The 16,610-nt window shown below is 41.3% G+C and overlaps 1 protein-coding gene across 1 annotated transcript; it reads left to right on the forward strand.

Moving 5' to 3' along the window:
- Positions 1–15,411: 15,411 nt before the first annotated feature.
- LOC122057537 lies at positions 15,412–16,388 on the forward strand. The gene has a single exon (XM_042619666.1). The coding sequence runs from the start codon at positions 15,571–15,573 to the stop codon at positions 16,132–16,134; it is 564 nt and encodes a 187-aa protein (XP_042475600.1). The 5' UTR covers positions 15,412–15,570; the 3' UTR covers positions 16,135–16,388.
- Positions 16,389–16,610: the final 222 nt, after the last annotated feature.

A 16,610-nucleotide genomic window follows, 5' to 3' on the forward strand; every position in this document is an offset into this window, starting at 1 on the left:
TTCACCTTGGCTGATCAGGATCTGTTGAAGTGGTTTTTCTTGCCATTTTGAGGATAGTAGCAAGCCATGTATTGAACCTGGAAGCTGGCCTCAAAAAAGGTTCAGTTGACCCATGTGTGCAAAATCAAAACCCTCTGAAAAATGCCTGGTCGAGGGGGCTGTCATTGTTATTGACAAGGAATGCTTACATGAACCTCTCTAGCCGGGGAGGTTCCACTGCAAGCCAAACCACGAAGGGTGATTCGAGGTGAATAAAGGCAAAGAGGACAAATACATTGCAACCTAATCCATGCACCCCCCTTTCATTGAGTTCCCTGCCTGGCTCACTAGGCTGTTCGCCTACCAAGCATTTACCTGCTACTCCTGCGATCTGCTTGGATGGCGGAGTGCTCGTCATCTGCTAAGCCCCTTCCAACTTAAGTTAGGTAAAAAAAAAAAAAAACCCCACACAATTTTGGGGTATGACAGTCAAGATCCAAGTTTCAGTTTAATCTGTATCTCTGTTACTCCATTTGGTTGCGAGGGAAATGAAATGAAATTTTCATATCTAAAAAAGAAATTTTTGTTAATGGTTGACCAGAAGGATGCAAGGTTTTAAGATTGATATGGAGGTCAACACCACTTATGGCTTAAACTGTGATGTGGAAAATAACAACTTCAGTTGTCATGCATGATTGTGCAACTTAAAAGCGTCATGTTCGATAAAAGTGATGACTAAATGTTTCAAATAAAGTCCTCGCCCCTATCATATTTCTTGAACAAATCAAACTAGTTTGGTTGAATTGGAAAACATTGAGGGCATTTCAAGCTTCAAGGTTGCCTTCACATTATGACTTGCTTAATCACAAATCTCAGCTAAATAAATTGTAAAATTAGTCAATTAACTCAGACCAAAGTTTAGCTGAATTTTTTTAAAATTTCAATTCGGTCACTGCTTTGCTCCCAACAAACCAAACACCCTACCCTTTCTTAGTGGGATCTCAACTCTTTTTAAGTAAAGAATTTTTTCTCAGTAAGAGCAAATTTATTCAAGACATCCAGGAGCCACATATCCTAAAGCCAAAAAGTGGAATTTGGCAAATCCTTCATGTACAAAAGTGGCAAGGCCTTCCAGGTTAGAGAAATAACAGAGGTAATTACATTAAAATATAAAACCAAGTGTCGAGAGTAATCGTTCCGAGTTGTTGATGAGATTGACAAGCTCTTGGTTGTCTAATCAACCTGAATGCTATCAATACATTCAGTAATTGATTGAAGCAAGGAGGAGCAAACTACGAGTGCTTCTTCAGAGAGAACAAAGGAGAAAGAAGCTGGTTCTGAAACTGCGAAAAGACAGGAACCAGCATGGTCATGGTCATGGTCATGTCCATGGCCATGTAGGGCAGTTGAGGAAGACGCGGCATCACAATTAACCTTGAAATAACCCATAGGAGAGTGAGGCTGAGGCTAGGTAGGTGCAATCAGTTGTGAATTCATGGATGAATTCTGATATTCCATGTGGTCTTTTTGAGCAATTGCAGCCACCTCTATAGGCTGGGGACCATTCCTTCCTCTTAAATATCATATTGTTTCTTACTAACCAAATATACCAACATACAAAGAAGCACAACCTGTTACCTCCCGAAATATGCTTTTGGATCCAACATGAATGGAGTCCCAATTTTGTATCTAAAGATGGAGTTTTGGGGAGGGTATGGAAGCTCCAAATGTGCTCCCAGACCACATCTTGAACCTATCTCCAATGAGTATGGTGTGATGTTGATGCCGGTTGCGGGGTAGATTGAAGAACTTGATTTGATAAGAAGTGGTAAGCGGATTTTACGCGGAAAAAAAGAAAAAGAAAAAACTCGTTCTTTGCAGTGCTCCACACCTGATCAGAATTTTCTTAATGGCACATGCATCTGATTAGTGAGAAACAACTCGGGGGAGTCTGATACACACTCACCCGATCTCCAGGAAGTGCCGAGATCAAGGCTCGCCCCTCCAAGCCGGTGATTTCCTACCTTGATCAAAGGCAAAACTCGAAATAAAAGAGATGGGGTTGTAGGGGAGGGTAGTACCTACCTCTGGCAACAAGGTGCAAAGCCGGGAGCTCAGCCTTCTTCTTCTCCTTCTTCCCTTTCTTCCTTTCTCTTCTCTTTTCTCCATCTCTCACGTTTTGGACAAGTGAGAAGTGAGAAATGAACTCACTTCTCTTATTTATAGTAAGTGAGGAACTTAAGGTCCGTTTGATTGGACACTTGTCCAACTCAAGTAGGTTAAGACGACATTTGGGACACACGGGTCCACCTCCTTAGATTCATAGAGGTACAAGTCATGGGGAAGGGTGTAAGGGAGTGTGAGAGGTTACTTAGGGCATGCCATAATGCGTGTAGCGGGGCCCACGAGCATAGAAACCCAACCAGCAGCATGAGGGCCATTGGATTCAGGGTCACCGGATTTAGCCCAGGTGCTTCTAGTGGCCTTGTTGTCCCCATGTGGTCACTCCATGGGGGGTTGCCCTAGGATATGTACATGGTCCTCCAACAGTTTTGATGCGTGCCGGGACTCGAGTGTAGAGGTACGAATTCACGTGCCACTTAGAGTCAGAAGGTTTGAATCCCCTCTAGTTAGATAGGCATGAAATGCACAGGCAAGTAAGATCATCCCCTCCCTTTTTGCAATGGGCTACCGCGAGCCAGAACCCATTGGTACCCCCGTGTGGGGGTACACGGATCTATCACAGGTTTAAATTTAACCGGGTTAGGGCACGGGTGTAACAAGCCCTCTTTATTTATAATAGAGATAAAGGAATATTCTAAGTATACTACAAGTATATTCTAGAGAATATTACAGGAATATAGACCATAACCCTAATGGACTTAAGGACCTATTTGGTAGAACTCTAGAATACCTGTAAACCCATTATTACAACACTCCCCCTCAAGTTGGTGCATGAAATGCCCAATTTGCTAACAGTAGGCACAGACAACTTACTACTGAGACTCTTAGTCAAGATATCAGCTAACTGGGCCTCACAAGGTACAAATGGAATACATATGATGTCCCGCTTCAGCTTCATTTGATGAAGTGATGGTCAATCTCTACATACTTCATGCTGTCATACTGAACTGGATTGTGAACTAAGTTGATCGCAAACTTATTGTCACAATATAGTCGCATCGGTAAACTAATAGAGACATACAAATCCAGAAGAAGACCTTGAAGCCATAGTAGTTCACAAATACCTTGAGCCATGACTCGAAACTCAGCTTCAGCACTAGATCTCATAACCACTACTTACTTCTTGCTCTGCCATGTAACAAGATTACCTCCTACCATGATACAATATCTAGAAGTAGAACTCCAATCATTAGGACAACTGATCCAATCGGCATTAGTGAATGCCTCCACACGCAAATGGCCATGAGGAGAGAATAGGACACCTTGTTGAGGTGCTAACTTCAGGTATCTCAAGATGCAATATGCAGCCTCCAAATGAATAGAGTGTGGATCATGTATATATTGGCTTAACAAGCTAACTACAAATGCAATGTCAAGGTGAGTATATAGGTAGATGAGACGATTGATTAGCCTCTGATAGCTACCCTTGTCCACTGGTTCTCCATCTCTCTCCTTGAGGTGAGAATTAGGCACTAATGGAGTATCAACAGCCTTGCATCCAAGTAATCCTATTTCAGAGAGAAGGTCAAGAGTATACTTTCTCTAAGACAGAAAGATACCTTGAGCAGAATAGGCTACTTTAATACCCAAAAAATATATGAACTTCCCCAAGTCCTTGATCTCGAACTCAGTTTCCAAGTAAGCTTTGAGATGAGCAATCTCACGTGTGTCACTGCCAGTTATCACTATGTCATCTACATATACTATAAGAGTAGTAATGTGCTCCCTGACTTCTTGATAAATAGAGTATGATTAACACTACTCTGTCTGTAACCTATGGCAATCATTGCCTTATGGAATCATCTAAACCAAGCTCACAGGGACTACTTCAACCCATATAATGCCCACTTTAACTTAGACACCTTGCCCTGAGTCTGTTGAGTGGAGAAACCATTAGGCATATCCATATATACCTCATCTTCCAACTCACCATGAAGAAAGACATTCTTCACATTGAGTTGTTGTAGATCCCAACCACGGTTGACAACACATGATATGATGACCCTCATAGTGTTCATTTTGGCCACTGGTGCAAAAGTTTCCTGATAGTTTATGCCATATGTCTGAGTGAACCCTTTTGCAACCGGTCTAGTCTTATACCTATGCACAGAGCCACATGTGGATTGTTTCATAGTGAAAATCCAATTGTAGCCAACTGTTTTCTTCCCTGATAGAAGTTGAAAAAGCTCCCATACTATTGTTCTTCTCAAATGCCCTCATTTCCTCATGCATTGCTTCTTTCCACTTTGGATCACCAAGAGCTTCCTGCCAGTTATGGGTAACAGAAATATACACCAAGGAGGAATAAAGGAATAGAAAGAAGACAAACTCTTATAGGAGAAAATAATAGAAATAGGATGTTTAGTACATTCCCGTTGAAGTTTACAAACAACTGTAGGTAAATCAAGGGATGGAAAAGTAGGAAGGGACTTACCAGCACTAACAAGACTTGGTTCTGTAGCATGCGACTGGCTTGGTGCAGTGATGGGTTTGCTTATGACAACAGTGCTCAAACACCTGAGTGGATCTAGTCAGTTGTTCTCTCTTAGCTGGAATAGTTGGTTCCCCCTGGGTTGAAATAGTCGACTGCTCCCCCTAGGCATAAATAAACTCTAGTTCCCCCTAGGAAGAAATGGGCGTTGACTCCCCCTGGGTGAAACCTTTCACTTCCAATGGAGCAATTGGTGGCACATCTTCAACTCTAGGCAACTCCCCCTGAAGAGGTGCAAGATAGTAGGCAACAGATTCATGGAACACCACATCCATAGTCAGATAATACTTCCTTGTGGGATGATGATAATATCGGTACACCTTCTGAGTGGGAGAGCACCTAAGAAAGATGCAAGGAAGAACCCTAGCATCAAACTTCCCATGTTGCTGATGATTTCTTGCAAAGACGACGTACAACAAAGGAAGTAGAACCCTTGAGGATCTCAACAAGACAACGAGTTCCCAATACCCGAGATATAGGCAATTTATCAAATAAGATGCAGATAACACTACATCACTCCAATATTGTGGTGGAACATGTGTCTCAAGCATCAGGCACCGAGCCACCTCCAATAGGTGGCGATTCTTCCTCTCTGCAATGCCATTCTGACCAGCCATGTCCACATAACTAGTTTGATGTATAATACCTTGATCAGCTATATACACCTAAAATTCTCTATTAGTGTACTCAGTGCAATTATTAGTCCAGAGTATCCAAACCTTAGCATTAAATTGAGTCTAAACCATCTTATGGAACTATTTAAAACAAGGAAAGTCATCGCTCTTCTGACGCAGTAGATAAACCCAAGTAGTACAACTAAAGCAGTCAATAAATGTCACAAGCCATCGAGGTCCAGTAATAGAGGCATGACGGGATGGTCCCCACACATCAGAAAGGATCAAAGAAAATGGAATTAAACTTCTATTATCAAAAATAGGATAATGTTTGAATTTTAAAAGTAACTGCAAGTGTATGGATCAGTGTAGCTAACGGTTCAAACATAAGGAGAGCAACTACTTTATTTTAAGCTTCTTTTAGTAATGTGGAAGTGTAACTATTGATTATGGTGATCTACTTCTAACTACCGGCCTATAACAAATGCATCTAGAAACATCCTAACCAACACATCTAGGGGAATTGGAATTAAAATTATAATAAAATGGAATGACCTAACCATCCATAGCTAACCCTAACCATTCGTCATCCAAGAATTTAAATACTCAAACCACGCAATTAAAAAGAAAATAACTGAGAGTAAAAGTGTTGAAATAAAAAGTGTTAAAAAGTAAATAAATAAAATAAAAAGGAGAATAAAGCTAGAGAGAGGCTCACAAGTAGGTATCTCTACTTAGCCTGAGGGATGCACCATAAATAATATGAGCTTCCTTACTTGACCAGAGAGTACTCTTACAAGGGTTTTTCTACTTGGCTTAAGGAGAAGGGATGCAATATAAATATTCAAAGCAAAATGATGGATCCATAGCTAGAGAGAGGCAAAGCCAACACATGCATCTAGCCATGAACCTTGAGGGAAAGGGAGAGCAATAATGTAAAACTGAAAATTTAAAACCTAACTTAAGAATGAAAGGATAGTAAGAAGAGGGAATGAGAGGGGGGTGAGAAGACTTATGAAGAAGTCTACTTACCTAAACTTCAATCCTTGAACTAAAAACTTGATTTATTTGAGATACTACCATCCCTAAAAACCAAATCTGAACTAAATAAAATCTGAAATTGTTAGGCCTGGAGAAAATAAATCATGAATTGAAAAACTAAACTTGATCCACAACTTATTCTTGTCACCTAGAAGTAAGTCTGGAACTAGAAATTAAAATTATTACACCTTTACATAACTTGAATAACATAAACCATAAAAGTAAAAGACTTGCATTAATGAAACCAAATTAAAAAAGTATTAAAGCAAAAACAAAGAACTAAAACTAGAACTAGATGGAGAGCATAATGAAAACTAGAGAAAAAGAGAGGAAGAGAGGTACACCCCTTTAGGGTTTAGTGGAGTCCCTTTTATAAGGAATAGGGGAGAGAGGAGGACATCAAAGAGTGGATCCCCTTGGACGATTTTGTGGTGAGGTGGAGGGAGGAGAATGGAGAAAAAATAGGAAATATTCTTATTTCCCTATCTTTTTTTCTTTTTTTTTTTTTCTTCTTTCTTATTTTTTCTGTTTATTTTTTCTCTCTCTTCTTCAAACTTGCACACAACCCTCTTGGCCGAATTTTATAGCAGCCAAGAGGTTCGAACTTGAGACCTCCTGGTGAACAAGGAATTTTTGCATACCACAACTCACCAACTACACTAGGATGTGCTTATCAGAATTTTCCCACACTTAGACTTTGCTAGTCCTCAAGCAAAACAACAAGCAAAAGAATAAAAAATAAATAACAAAAAACCCAACTTACTTTCGTAGGAATCACGGTTGCACTTAGCATGTTCAACAAGCCTTTAAACCCCTAGGTCACCCCTAGTGGACGAGTGATGTCTCGTGGGTGTTTATAGTGAATATACACCCAAAATAAAAATATAAAAAAAATAAAAACAAATCTTACCCTTGGCTAAAGGTAATGGTTATACCGATCTGAAGCAAAGATAATTCCTCTTACACTCGATCTAGGGACCCCCACACTTAAATTTTTATTACCCCATATCAATTTTAGGCATAAACATATTTCTTAATTTGGAATTCACCTTGTCTCTTTCAAAACATCTTTGTCTTAAGGCAAGACCACTGAAGTAATAGGGAACCAAGGACTAAGGCGTTGGAGTGTTTTTGACCAAACATGTTACCAAGGCATTGATGACATTTGCATATACTTTCCTGCTGTGTGGTTTTCTTTCTAATTTTTTTTTTTTTATAATAAACTCTATCCTACTCCACTACTGTTGGCCTGAATGACATAGTAGAGCAAACACCAGACACCCAAGTTACTATATAGCTTCTCTTTTTGTATATGCCCGCATAGACAGTAATGCTAGAGTTCTTTTAGAAGTTTCCTTCCTAGGAATTTTGATCAAGACACCACGCTCTCTGAGGCGCAATGCCCTATCTAATTCTATGGAAATCAACTCTTACTTTTCATTTATATCACTTTCTACACTTCATTTAAAATTGTGTATTTGTCAACTCATGCCAATCTAAAAAGAAACTCAACTCCAAATTAAGAGTACAAGGAATCCACAGACTTACATATAGTCTAACACCGTAAAACAAGGGTTCCTTATTTTTCAAAAGAAAGTCCTACCTTAAGACACAAACTTGTTTCTTTTTTCTCAATAGGGTTTTTATGCGTTCAAGATGGGTGCCTTAATTAAAATTATTACTTTCATACATCAAGCAACCGAATGGTATAGTCATCAGCCAAAAACCAAAGTAGGACTTCATCCTTAGCAAGCTCAAAAACAAAAGGAAAAACAAACACAAAAAAAAGGGAAAAAGTAAAAATAAAAAGAAACACTGGTTTCCCTCCCCCACACTTAAGTCATGCAATGTCCTCAATACATGAAAAGAATTAAAAGCAGAGACAATGCAAGGGGGTAATACCTGGGTAAAAGTTTGTCATTTATGTAAAGAGATTCACGAAGATCCATGACCTCTTTCAGAGCAGAAGACTCAATAAAGGGCTTCAACTTAAGAGTGATCCCATATTTCTTCACGAGGGCCTCAAATGATCTATTGCAAAAATACTTGCCCCTGTCAAAAATATAATTAATGATCCCATTATCCATCCACTTTAGAATTTATTTTTGAATGACTTCCTTCATCACTGGGTCAGCTCTCCTCTGGGTTCCATTGAAGGTTTGGACCCTTCAATGAGGTGAATATGATGTTGAACAATAGAAGGGCTAATTCCTTTGATGTTAGTCAGCTCTCCTCTGGGGTTCTGTTGAAGGTTTGGACCCTTCAATGAGGTGAATATGATGTTGAGCAATAGAAGGGCTAATTCCTTTGATGTTAGCCATGGTCCATCCTATGACTTCCTCATTTTCCTTTAGAGGATCGATCAACTCCTCCTCTTGATTGGAAGTCAAATTAGAAGCAATGATGATTGGAAGAATGTGATCCTTACTTGAGAAAGCATACTTAAGATTTGAGGGCAACTCTTTCAACTCAAGCTTAGGAGGTTCAACAATGGAATTCTTAGGCATTAAGGTAGATAAGGATCCAAAGGGCTCTAAAAGTGGTTGGAGACTCCAAACCTCAAACATAATTTGTTACACCCGTGCCCTAATATGGTCTAATTTGAACCATTATGACAGGCCTCGGATCGGAGATCAAAAGTATGACCGGGTTTTGGCTCGTGGCTATGCATTGCCCAAGGGGTAGAGATGACCCCACATGTTCATGCATTGCATGCTTATCTAATTGGAGGGGATTCATACCTTTTAATTCTAAATGTTAAGTGATCCGACTCCCCACACTTGAATTTTAACACGCATAAAAATTACTGGAAGACCACGAGCACGACCGAAGATAGCTAAACGTGAGGCCAACTAGAGGGTAACAAGTAGACCACTAGAAGTAGCCTGGGCCTGGATCCGGTGCGAATTTTTGGTGGGTTAATGGGCTCTTGTCAGGGTTTTGATGCCCGTGGGTCCCGTCACTCGCATCGTAAATGGTTCTAGATGATTCCAAATCATTCTCCACACCTTCCTCGTGACGTGAGCACTTTACGGACCTAAATGGTTAGGTTCTCGTGCCCCGAAATTCATTTCAACCCTATTGGTCCAAAAGGGGTCCAACCCAAACAGACCCTAAGGTCTACTTAAGTTATAATTTGGAAAATGAGGATTCATTTACTCATTTCCCTTGTGCTCAACATAAGAGAGGAGAGAAAGAGGAAAGGAAGCCCTACCTCGGTGTTGGCTGCTGCCTTGTTGCTGAAATCGTTGCCGAAGTTAAGTACAACCTCCCATACAACTCTCTCCCATCATTTTGACCTAAGTAGGGCTATGGTTGGATGGGATTTTAGTGTAAAAACTCTATTGGGGTCGGGGACTTTGTGTTGCACCTCCCAGATGTCGTTGCCAAGCTCAAACCAAGTCTAGTGAGCTTTGGTAATAAGAAACACCAAATGGCCACTTAGGGTTTTGATCGATAGATTGACGTATCTCCCAAACGGCTCAATAGAATTGGGATTTTCATGGCTTCGAATGACGCTAGGAACATTCCCTACAAACTTTATGGAACAAATCCTGACGAATGGACCCAAGTTAGAAAGCCCCAATTCGAGTTAGACTTTTCTGTACTACCACTGAAAATATAGCACTGGAAACACTATAGCTATTTCTGGTGGGTTGTTTCCGGTGGAAAAATAAGCCTTAAGTGCTCTCTGTCTTCTCCATCGGAAACAGGACTAATATTTCTGGTGGAAATGCCCTATTTTTGGTGGATGTTTTTGGTGGATGTTTTTGGGGACAATACTGTCACTTAGGGACAGTGTCTATACCCTTTGGGGGTGACCTGTGTGGGTCCCTCCTGATGTTCCCGACGTGTACTAATGTACAATTCCCTTTATGTCTAGGATACTGATGTGCACATGCCCCGAAGCTAAAATTGATTTGATCGATCTGTGGTCGTACTTGAACCCAAACACACCTGATCGTAAACCAAGTGAGGGATGGACTGTGTTTATTTTTAGAATGTTTATTATTATTAAATTGCTCACATGCTTAGAATTATATGTTTAATTGTAATTGCTCAAATACGATGATGATATGTTACATTTTTCATTTTACGATCATGATATGAACTGTATGGAGATGTATGATGGGATCTGGTGTGGCTGAGGTGGTATCGATACAGTGATTGTCGTGTGTTAAAATCTAACGTGGCCGAGGTGGTACCGGTGCTGTGATTATCATGTGTATGTTGCATTCATGCATTGATTATGTGCATTAGAGTTAATAGTAGCCGTGGGTTACACTTTGTGGCCAAGGCCTCGGTATGTGTACCCCAGTACTGTATTTGGAAATAGATACGCTTTTGTGGCTGATGATTGGTTCTAATGTCGCATAGTCCATACTCAACTGTGATATGCATGCTAGATTAGGTAAACGATCTTAGGTTTCACTTTGTGGCCAAGGTCTCTCTGGTATCGTGTACCCGAAACTGTATTTGGAGATGGATTACACTTTATGGCCGAGGTCTTACTGGTATCGTGTAATTCATACTAACTGTATCACTATGAAGATATGTAGTGTATATGTGGTTAGGTATCACTCTATGAACCCTTGACAACAGGGGTTGAGGTGTTAGATAACCCATTGTGGTAGGTTTGATGTTCCTTTCCAGAATGCCACACCCACGGTACGATGTGATTGTAGCTAGAGGTGGGAACCTATCCGGCAATGATGTACCGGTGTCGTGACTACCAAGAGGGGGTTATCAGGGATTTACTGGGTGACCCATAGATGCATACGGGGACCAATAGGCTTCTACTCACAGCTAGGGTTTGTATCCTTACGTAGTCAATGGTGGTTCCGAGATGAAGGATACAGTCTAATGCACCGTAGTAGCATTTACCAGACTTAGTTTGTATTGTTAGGTGGATAATGAATAAATGAACTGCATCACGAGCATCATGGACTATGTGTTTAATTTCCACAATCAAGCATTATAAATTATAATTGTTATTGTCTTGCTTGGATGTGCTTGACCCCAGCTCTCACGAAGAGAATTGGAAAGCTCACCCCAATCATACATCTCTTTTTAGATGATGATGCAGGTACTGTGGTGCTAATAACGGGTGACCCAGTATCTTATGGGTCAGAGTATAGTGTGAGCGATTGGTGGATGCCAAAAGCGGGAGAGCACGATCAGGATTGTGCTTACGATCACTATGCTTACGTCGCATCGCGAGATTGTACATTATACTTTGATACTTTTGGGTATAACTGTGGATTGTATATTTTTTTGAGATTATATTATATGTCATGGATGAATGTAACAGAATAACTCGGTTATTGTTATTATATTATCATTAGACGTTTCTCCATCTTAATTATAATTCCACTACTATACTCTGATTTCACTGCTTATGTTGGTTTGTGATGTGAGATTGTGAAAATGTTAAGGTACTATTATCAGAGATCCTGGTAGATTTGTAAGACAGGTACATGTCTTACTCACACCGTCGGTATTCCTAATGGTAATTGGGTTTACTGGAATTGGGGTGTGACATATATAGTATCAGAGCGTGAAGCTCCACCTTAACTCACAATCTTGATCGAAACATGACTTGGGAAAATTAGGATTAAATAAAAATCTCAAGACAATAATAATAGAAATTTCACAATTAGGAGACAAGTATAGGTGTCAAAGCCATTTCATTATAATAGAGAACTTGATTGCACAACTTTCACTTTTATAAAAGAATTAAAGTACAAAAAGCAGGAAAGCCTAACTAGCCTAAGGCCTAAGAATGTAAATGACAGAAGCAAATGACATAAAATGAAAGTACAACTAAACCTAAAACATCAAACTTAAATAAAACATGGAAAGAGAAATCCTAAAAACTACAGTGGCAAACATGCCACTACTCTTGCTATTGTAGGTTCTATCCTTGGCTTTGAGCTTGGTTCGAACCATGCGTTCCTGGAGGAGACACAAAAATGCCAAGATGGAAGACCATTGCCTGCATCTATGCCTCTAGGGAGGCCACTCTATTGTCCATAAGACAATAGGTCCTGTCTATACTGTTGAGGCGACCATTAATACTCCTTATTAGAGATGTGGTGGTGTCTAGGTGGCACATAACATCATTGAGACCGTAAGGCCTCATACCCCTAGTGCCCCGAGAAGTGGAAGTAGCCATAGAACTTATAGTCTGGGAATTTGGTGGTGGAGCCCCACCAACCCTAACTGTTTCTCCTCCTGCACCACCAACACCTTCACCAATATCATCGGCATCGCCGTCGACATTACCATTACCGTCACTGTCACCCTCTACCTCCATAGGCTACTAACCCTCTCCTGGAATAGGAGTCACCTGCCTTAGATCTATGGTCATCTTCCTCAGAGAATCTTGGTTGAAGTCTATGACCTCTTCAACTAAACGTGTCTCTCCCTCCAAGTCCACCCCAAAGCGGTGAAAAATGTTAGTAAGTATTCTTCCATAGCACAGGCTTCTCGATCGGCAATCCACTCCTTTGGACCGAAGTACCATGGTCCACATAGGGAGGTAAGGGAGACGTATTTTCCCCCCTATGTACATGTAGTAGGTCACATAGGCTTACAATGCGGATACCTCATCATAGTGTCCATAAGTGGAAAGAACATTTAACTAAATCGCATGGAAGACGACCTTTAGAGTAGCAAAGTAGTTGACTGAGCGGTTCCACCCCTTGGCCTCCTTAGTCAACATATCATTTATCTCTTGAAAAGTGTCAGGACTCTAGAAGTCATAAGCTGGAGTCCAGGTCACCGGCATTACTGACCATCAGAATATTGGCTAACTGCCCCATGTCAAAGGAGATCTCCACCCCCTTCACATAGGAGGTGATTCGCATCTCTTCAGTACCCCAGTTCATGCATTGCAGGTTGGAGTAGAATAACTTGACCAATGTAGGGTAGTACTTGTTGGGTTTTAAGATGCAGTACCACCTAACATCGTCAAACTGTTGATGGCGACGGAATGCACGGAAGTCATTGGTCTGCATATAGACTCTCGGGTCCATATTACGCCGCTCGAAGAGTTCCCAGCGGTTTCACTCAACCACAGAGTGGAACAAAATTGGGTTGAACTGAGCGGCGGCATCTTGCTTGTCTTGTTCAATGGCACGTCGGGTACGTACACGGTGTCCAGACATCATTGCAATATGATTCCTAAGGATTAAGAATGATAAACCAGGTTCAATGGCTGAATGTAAAGCTCACAGAGAAGAAAATCACAAAACTAGGTTACAGAGAGGAGGAACATACCTATGGTACGAATGTGACGCCGATTAATCACGAAATAGTGAGAGGAAGGTAGGGAATGGGTTGCAAAGTCCTCTTTGGCCATTTCCACACCTTTTTCACAAGTTAAAATAGGATTTTGTACAATGAAACCAAAGCTGAGCCTATTTATAGCCATTTTAGTCATCGGAAACACTGGGCATGCTTCCGGTGCCTGTTTCCGATGCAGTGAAAAATTCCAAATTTCTCTCTGTTTTTTCCACAAAAAATAACACTGATATTTCTGGTGGATTAAGCCATATTTCCGGTGAGAAGTCTCCCTATTTCCGGTGGACTAAATTGGAAAATAAATTATTTTATTTTTTAAATCTAAATTATTATTTTGTTACCCTAATTGTGTGCCCCTACTTGATATGTGGGCGATCGAATCCAAATATGTGCAGACCCCACCTATGCTACCCTAACCTTAATTTCGCCTATCGTATATGTGTGGGACCTACTATGCATGCATGTGTTTCAATTACATACAATGTTGTATATGCATGTGCACTAATCGGATTCCTCCATAGGAGTCATGTCACGCAGGAACACTTGATCCCAATCCTGATCATGCCCGTTGCCTCCCGCTTCCCCTACATGGAATCGGGGTAGACCCCGTAACACACCTTCGGCTCCGCCTGTACTTACAACCTAGGATGTGTCATCCATCATGAATAACATGATGTGGGGAGTTGAGAAAAGGTAAAACCAGTTCATGGCCAGGATCGATGATAGGATCCAAGTGGTAATGGAGGCCTGTAATGCACCGCCAGCACCTCCTACTCCATCAGAACCCATTCCAATACCCGCTGGATCGATTACCCTTCAAACATCTGGTGGGGCACAAGTGCATGGGCAACCCTAAAAGAGGAAAATTCTTCATCCTGTTACGTTTATTGTTGTTCTTTTTTTCTTTCTGTTGTGAACCTAAGATAGGCTTCAACCTTGGTGGCACATCTCTACCAAGATCGCGCATAGGCTGTAACACTTCAAAAGTCAGTCACGAACTCCTCAATATTCCACTTTTTTTTATATTTGGCAATTTTTCATTTTTTGTTTTGTGTATTTTAAAAGCTGTTGAACAATAGGAATTAATGGTGCATGCTTTTATTGCCATGCTCTTACAAGTGGGGTGGTTGAACCACTTTGCCGCAAACCTGAAAGGGCAAGGCCCTCTCACTCTACCACCTTCTGAATCCACCAAAATTGGATTGTGATCAAATGCAATAGTTGGGCAAACAAAATCTACCACATATGCAAAGCAACATCTCCATTTTTAGTTAGAGAGAGCTTAGTCCAAATGAAAACAAATATTTGCATAACCCATGCATGTGCTTGTTGCTCCATGTATGGGTAGGACCCTCAACTCCCAAGTCCATGAGATTACAGTCATTGATCATATCTTGAAATTGAGCAGAATCATGAGTGCCTTTGCTTGTTCCTATAGTTTTTTCTTACATTTGATCCTCCAATTATTGTGTGAAAATCGTCTACAACCTTTGTATCGGTATAATGAGCATTAGATGGCTGAGAACCCCTTAAAGCGTGTGCCCAGATACTCTCAACCATTCGATATTTATCGCATCTCATTACTCACTACAGAGAATGTGGGCTCCTAATTTTTTCTGGCCACGCTGAATAGGAGTTAAAATCTCCTAGATAAGCCCAATTTTTAGTTATGATAGCTCCAATCCCCAAAACTTACCAACAACAAAAGTCGGTAAAACTTTAGATTCCAATTATTGTCAACGAGTCGGTGACATTCAGCCAGACCCCATCTAATCTTCCAGCTTGAATATCCGTAGGGTTTTTTGGAAAATTGAATATCTGCAGATAATACGCTAATAAAAACATCCTAGAGACATTTCCCACAACCCACGAGCAGAGCTGGGAAGCAAGAGCGAACAGAGATTGGGTTCTTGGAAAGTCTACATAAACCCTATCTTAATTATTGGAAACCAAACCATGAACACGAGGAGAAAGGAGACGAATTGGAGCTGGAGCTCAGCACTAATAGGGGCGGCATCAGCGACGGCGGCGGCAGCAATCATACTGGGGAAGCCAAGGGATCCAACCTTCCATCTGGTCTCCATCACCCTCAACTCCTTCAAGCTCAACCTCCCCGTTGTCGATGCCGAGCTCATCCTCACCGTCCACGTCACCAACCCCAACCTCGTCCCCATCGACTATTCCTCCACTGTCATGTCGATCTTTTACGACGGTTCTCTGGTGGGCTCCGCCCAGGTTCACGCCGGATCCCAACCCCCCAAGTCCTGCCAACTGCTCCAACTTCCTGCAAGGCTCGACGGCCTCGAGCTCGTCTCCCACCACGCCACCCGCTTCCTGTCAGATCTCGCCCAACGGGAGATGGTCATGGACGCCACCGTGGATATCGCCGGCCATGCCAAGCTGCTCTGGTGGGCCCACAAGTTCAACGTCCACGTGGAGAGCCACATCGTCGTCGATCCTGTCTTCCTTGACGTCATCGACCAGGAGAACAGGTCCCAGCTCGATCTTATTGTTGCCTGAGTGTAGAGAGGCAGTGAGGAATCAGGATGTTAAAACCCATGCCTCAATCAATCCATTCCTGTAATCCTTTTTCTTTTTTCGGTAGAAGAGAGAAGGGCTGTTGAGTTTCAGTGGATCATAAGTTCTGAAATCTCAAATCTCAGAGTGGAGCAACCACCTTTAGAAACATCCCATATCTCTGAGCGAGCCTTATTCCTTAATTAATGTAATATTTTCTGGAATTTACAACAATCACCATTTGATATCTTGCTCAATCCCGAGCTGCGATTAATTTATTAGTTCATCGGGGCTAAAATTAATTTGGTATTCAATAACAAAAATGTGTGAATTGTGTAACAGATTGTTGGCACGGAATCTACCACGGTCTATCATTGGTTGTGTTGGTTGATGCTCAGGCGTGTTAGAATCCTTTCTGATCGGATTCACTCGTAACACTTATTCCGATCAAACGACGGGGTTCTTCTCTTGCCCTGATT

The sequence above is a fragment of the Macadamia integrifolia genome, chromosome 12 (genome assembly GCF_013358625.1).
Source record: "Macadamia integrifolia cultivar HAES 741 chromosome 12, SCU_Mint_v3, whole genome shotgun sequence".
In the NCBI taxonomy this organism is placed as follows: domain Eukaryota; kingdom Viridiplantae; phylum Streptophyta; class Magnoliopsida; order Proteales; family Proteaceae; genus Macadamia; species Macadamia integrifolia.

What these genes read in the sequence shown, in the direction of transcription:
- LOC122057537 (XM_042619666.1), top strand. Translation starts at nt 15,571, where the DNA reads ATGAACACGAGGAGAAAGGAGACGAATTGGAGCTGGAGCTCAGCACTA.